At 36.5% G+C, this 5,718-nt stretch overlaps 1 protein-coding gene across 1 annotated transcript in view; it reads right to left on the bottom strand.

Annotated features, from left to right (window-relative positions):
- The window catches only part of SH3TC1 (SH3 domain and tetratricopeptide repeats 1), a 22,890-nt gene extending 18,098 nt beyond the window's left edge, over positions 1–4,792 (bottom strand). Inside the window, exons 1-3 of the mRNA XM_010140998.1 lie at positions 4,726–4,792; positions 2,223–2,350; positions 52–157 (exon numbers count right to left, since the gene is read on the bottom strand). Coding sequence (XP_010139300.1) covers positions 52–157; positions 2,223–2,350; positions 4,726–4,777 — 286 coding nt within the window. The 5' untranslated portion in view covers positions 4,778–4,792. The remainder of the gene's footprint in view (positions 1–51; positions 158–2,222; positions 2,351–4,725) is intronic.
- Between the last annotated feature and the right edge of the window lie 926 nt (positions 4,793–5,718).

Below are 5,718 nucleotides of genomic sequence, written 5' to 3' on the forward strand. Positions count from 1 at the left end.
CAGAGAAATGAAAGAACCATACTGAATTGTCGTAAGGTGAAACAGCTTTACCCAGTGAGTGGTAGGTTAGAAACTTCCATATTTCTTCAAAAGTTTTAAATGTCACCACTATTAGATCTTGATCACTATGAATAGACAGCAGTCTGGCAGAGAGCTCCTAAAAAGGAAGTCAAAACCCAATTAGTATAATTTTAATTACAATTATACTAGACTTGAGCACAATTTCTCACTAAGTAAGACTTATGCTTAAGTGATATGTATTAAGAAGGGTAAAAAATCATCCAGGATTTTACCTATATGAAGTAACTGTTCTTTAACACATTCCTAGGAACATACAGTGAGCCAACTTTTAATCTGACTTTTTTCTTACCAATAATGCCAACAGTTCCAGTGAGGTTAATTTACAGAGGAATTAAGACCTCAGCAATGACCACATGGAGTGACACTGAAGGCTTGTCTCGTTTGGACACGACTGTGTATAGTGACCAGTATTCTCTATTCAGAGTGTGAAAGCCCGACAAGCATCTAGTGGTATTTCCCAATAATACCCTCCTAGCACAGAACACTTTAAAGCTTGGGAACTGCCTTTGCCAGACATGCAAACCTTCAAAAACATGAAGGAATTACACATTTTGATGGATTTTAGCCGAAGAGTGGTACTATACAGTCTCATTGCACTTCCATTAGTAACTTAAAAAGAGGGCTCTCTGATGCTGGATACTATCTTCCATGGAAATAAAAAGAACTGTGACAATTCATGAGACAAGTATCCGAGCTAGTATCTCAGAGTAAATCAAATGCAAAGCTAGCAGGTGTAATGCTATTGCGTAATTTCCCAGTACTGCATCCTTGCTCCTCACATCAAAATTGAAATGCCTCTTGCAACAATTCAAGGACTGATCAAGGAAATGATTCTAACTCTGGGGGAAAAAAATTCCCCTCAAACATTTTCTGTAATCTGAGCAAAATGGAGCTCATCTACTATTTTTATTACAATTATGTAATGATTCTAAAAGATCTGAATTAGTTCTGTTTAATTTCTATATTTCCAATACACTCAACATGAACGGGTTAAAATGGTATTTCCTTTTTGAAAATAAAAGTTCAGCTTAAGCTTCTTCAACAGGCATGCCTCATCAGTGCTTTGATCTTCTGCATGCCTCTTTCTAAACTAGATTAAATATTAACGAGAGCCTGAAATCTAGTAATAAATTGCCAAGACATGCTAAAATATCTCAGCCTCGAGGGTTTTATGCACTGCTGAATATCAAAACAACATTCTAAGGAAACTTATCATTATAAATCTTGCTTCCTTCAAAGTCCTCCTCCCAGTCTATTTCTAATAAGGCCACAAATCTAATCTATTCATATGTTGTTTTCCTTCACCTCCTGATCCCTTTCTCCTTCTCTGCTTAAAAAAACCAGAACAGAGTGACAGGAGTACCGACTGTTTTCACATCCATAAAATCAACAGGCTGGTGATGGAGAGTTCACAACACATGGAAGGAAAGTCATGTAGTATCCAAGACAAAGCTGTAACTAATTAAGATGTCAGTGTTTGGCTTGCTAGTGAAGAATGCTGGAACTCATGGCTCAGACAAAAAACGGGACTCCAAAGGTCAAATGGTATCATCCTGCTTTTTCATCAAGAGGTAAGAAAAGAATTTAAATTGTATTTGTAGCAAACCTCATTGGTTGTAGAGGATGGGTTTCCCATATACAAGCAAAAGACAGTAATAAAAATCGGCCAACCCTCTCATGTGCTATTTAAGGGTACAGCCATCTAGCCCCTAGAATTCCAATATTTATGCTCTTCTCCTTCAGACTTCCTCTCTGGCTCAGCAGTGGTCTTTCCAGCTAACTTGTATGCCAAATGACTCCAAGTGACAGGAAACTGAAGATATTATGTCAGCAAATTAAAAAAAAAATCAGAAAACCATGATTTTCTTTGACCTAAATCAGAGCAGAATGTTTTTAAAATAAAGCCATTCAGTGTCTTAGCTGGGTTTGTTTATTTTTACATGAAATTGGTGTTCCAGTCTTTTTCCATGGTTCAATATTTCTAATGTCTTTAGGTGGTCTTGGGTCATGAGAAGCTGTGGTCACACAAATCCAAGCATGGAGCATCTAGATGGAAATGGGACCCAGATCTCTCAGACTGTTTCAGTAGCACAGGGTGCTTTCTCTGAATAAATAAAACAATTCCCAAGAAATGGACTTACACTGAAAACTGCCATCACTTCCCTGCTGTCATTTTCCAGAAGACGGAGCTGCCCTCTGAGCTGTCTTTGGAGTCTGGGATCAGGACATCCACTCTTCCGTCTCACCATCATTAACTTCAAGGAGATATCTGGAGAAGGATATCCATTTACAGTGCTAAAAGTTTTGTGAATCAGTTTTGCAGAACCAGAAAATCCCTCAAAATCATAGAATCCACATTAAGAACTACTTTTTCAGCTTCAGAGACTGACACAAAGAAAATCAACCTACTGCATGTTTGTTTCTCATTTTTGTTACCCAGTAGAGATGGTAGCCTAGCATGAAACACAAGATTTTTTCAGTTAATAAATAAAGGCTAGAGCTATACAAAGGAGGGTGATGCAAAAGTCCGTAGAAATTGTGGGAGACATCTGACACTTGAGGATGGGGAAGAGAAGAGGGGAAGAAACTTAGTAGATTGGTAATTTGTCAAAATAGACCACTCCACAGGCATTTAGAACATGCCCGGATTTCCAAATATCCCATGTATATTTTAAAAATCAAGGTAAACAGATACAGGAATCTCAAAAAAAAAACCTCAAAAATTTAGATAGCTCAGCACATTACAACAATACCATGCTAATCTTAAATTCATGGTTATCTGACATGTCACCCTCACTACTTCGGAAGGCTTCTATAAATTGAATATTGAAATAAACTGTTTCCCAGCTAAACTGATTGAGCAGTACCAACCAAGATAGTTGGTTCGACTAAAGCTCTCTGGTTTCCCCAGCACACCTGAAAGAAGCTAGATACCTGTTCTCAGATCTTGACTTCTGCTTGAGAAGCTTTTACTACATCTAGGGGTACAGTTTCAGCTAGTTTCTCTCAGATAAAGAGAAAGCTTGATAAAGATGTTTTCATTCTGCATGTCTGTTAGTTTATTTCAATAACAGTAAATCATATTCATATGTGTTCAGCTGAGTATCTGAAAACCTATAATCCACTAATACCCACTCAAGAAGAATTCCAGTTGTGTAAATAGGTCATGATTTCAGCAATAAATGGCATTGTTGTACATCCTAAAATATTCCATCTCCTCCAAGTTTCACCTTTTAATCAGGTAAAATATTTATTCTCCACATTCTTCTTAATCTATTTTCAGAGGGCTTCCTATGTATGCCCCCAGTTTTACAATGACCTGCGCCTAAATTACTCATTAAGGTCAAGAAGGGTAGCTCGGAAATGTAAAGCAGTGTTACTGAATTACAAGACCTCCCTGTTTAAGCTGTGGTTGTATAGTCAATTGTTAGTATTGTTGACCTTTTAATTTTAACTGAAGCCATAAAAATACTGGTACAAGAAAAGACTATTAAAAATGTATTTTTTTTTATGTAGTCAAATTGACTGCAAGTTAAATTGTGTTTCTACAGTTACATATGTAGTTTTATATAAAGTTAATAAATATTACTGAAATAATAGTTACATTGAATTAAAACAACCTAAATAGATGCTTCTGCCAAAAGAACTATTAATGATGCCTTATGGAAGTGAAACATGGTCCAAAACCCCACTGCACCTTTGCTAATCCTCCTGTGTGCTCTGATCCATACCCAGAGTAGAGAACTCAAATTATGTTCAGAGTGCGAAAACAGGTACATAAGCACAAATAATTTAACTAGAAATAACCATGTGCCTGGGGGAGTTTGTCTACCACTGACGTGATTTGTCAGGTCAAGCCAGAAAGCAGAGCACATCCCAGTGTTGTTTTTTGATGTTTATTTCTGTTCCTCCACAAGCAAGAGAAAGGAAATGTGACTAGACCTTCAATTCACAGAGCAGGACACGAGGCCTCCAGAAGCGAAGCCTGCTGTAACCTACCTACTGAAGAACTGCACTTGATTACAACTTCATTGAAAATACAGAGTTAAAAATAAATAGAGTCTTAGAAAGGCCACAAACTTAAAATAAGACATTTGAAGAATAGAAACCCATGTGTAAAATAAGCAATGAATTTATTTGCTTTGCTTATTTGTTTTTCTTAGCCATTACAATTTAATCCATAAATTGTTTCTGGCTTTTATAGCAGTTCTCTCTGAGAAATTCTCTACAAATCTTATGAAGTTGGAAAATTCACAGCTGCCATGAATTACAGTATAAAGTTTACAGCAGTGACAACTGCAAATATTGCTGATGTGTTCTCTCAATTAAAGTCAAGGAATGAGAAAAACTTTATAAGATATGATGGAAGAAAATGCCTTACCAGTTGGAAAATTCTCTGCTTGACTGGGAGAGGTCCTTGAACTGATATTCATGCATTCTTCATTCTGAGAACACTCTATTATGATAAATGAAAGGAATGGTTAAGTGCATTTTCAAAGTCCATATAAATTGCATCACAGCTGCCATGAATTACACTATGAAGTTTACAGCAGTGACAACTGCAAATATTGCTGATGTGTTCTCTCAATTAAAGTCAAGGAATGAGAAAAACTTTATAAGATATGATGGAAGAAAATGCCTTACCAGTTGGAAAATTCTCTGCTTGACTGGGAGAGGTCCTTGAACTGATATTCATGCATTCTTCATTCTGAGAACACTCTATTATGATAAATGAAAGGAATGGTTAAGTGCATTTTCAAAGTCCATATAAATTGCATTGGAAAAAAGCAACAAAGCACCCCACACTTTCAAAACATTTGATGCATTGGATAATTACTAAAAGAAAATAACTTTATTTTTCTGCCTTCCTGCTATATGATTTCCACAACCAACAAAAAGTATCTGCATATCATTTCTGTCCTGTTGAGGAGCGAGTTAAATCTGGGTTTGATCACTTTGGTGTGATATTTCAAGATGGAGAACTGGTGGAAAGATGGCCTCTGAGGAAACCGAACTCCCATTTGGTAGGGTTAGAGTTGATTCTCCATTCCCTTGCCCCTATACTAAAAAACAGCTTCCACTGAAGCTTTGGTGGAATAAATTGGCAATGATACGAGAATGTCTTGTATGAGTTCATACATGGAGAGAAATAATTCTCTGTTACAAGCTTAATACTTGGGAAGGCATGACGTAAAAACAAGCGATATGAAGTTTTAGAAGAATAACAATAAGTAAACGTATTTTATATAATAGTAGTCTGCTTTTTTGTTTTTCAGCCCATATTTCTTCCAGTCCTTTTGGAAACCATACATTTTCATGATGAAGAAACACCCACTCCAACCAATTCCATTTTCTCAAGGTTCCCTTGGCAAAAGTCAGTGAAGACAAGGTTTGATATTTCTAAGAATAAGAGTGGGAGAACAGATCTTCAATTTTTAGAGAGAAATTTTGAGGCAATTTTCATGAGTCCTAAGACATTTTCCTCTGCAGCTCTGCTTATAAGAAAAAACTTGTAATATAGTAGAACATGGTAATTTCTAGGTCTTTTGCATCTTCCCTGAGCACTTCTATTAATGTTACATGAACAAAGACATGCAAATAAGGTATTGTCGCAGTTTGAGAAGGGGGGCTGTTTCC

This window comes from Buceros rhinoceros, unplaced genomic scaffold (assembly GCF_000710305.1).
Source record: "Buceros rhinoceros silvestris isolate BGI_N320 unplaced genomic scaffold, ASM71030v1 scaffold7648, whole genome shotgun sequence".
Lineage (NCBI taxonomy): Eukaryota > Metazoa > Chordata > Aves > Bucerotiformes > Bucerotidae > Buceros > Buceros rhinoceros.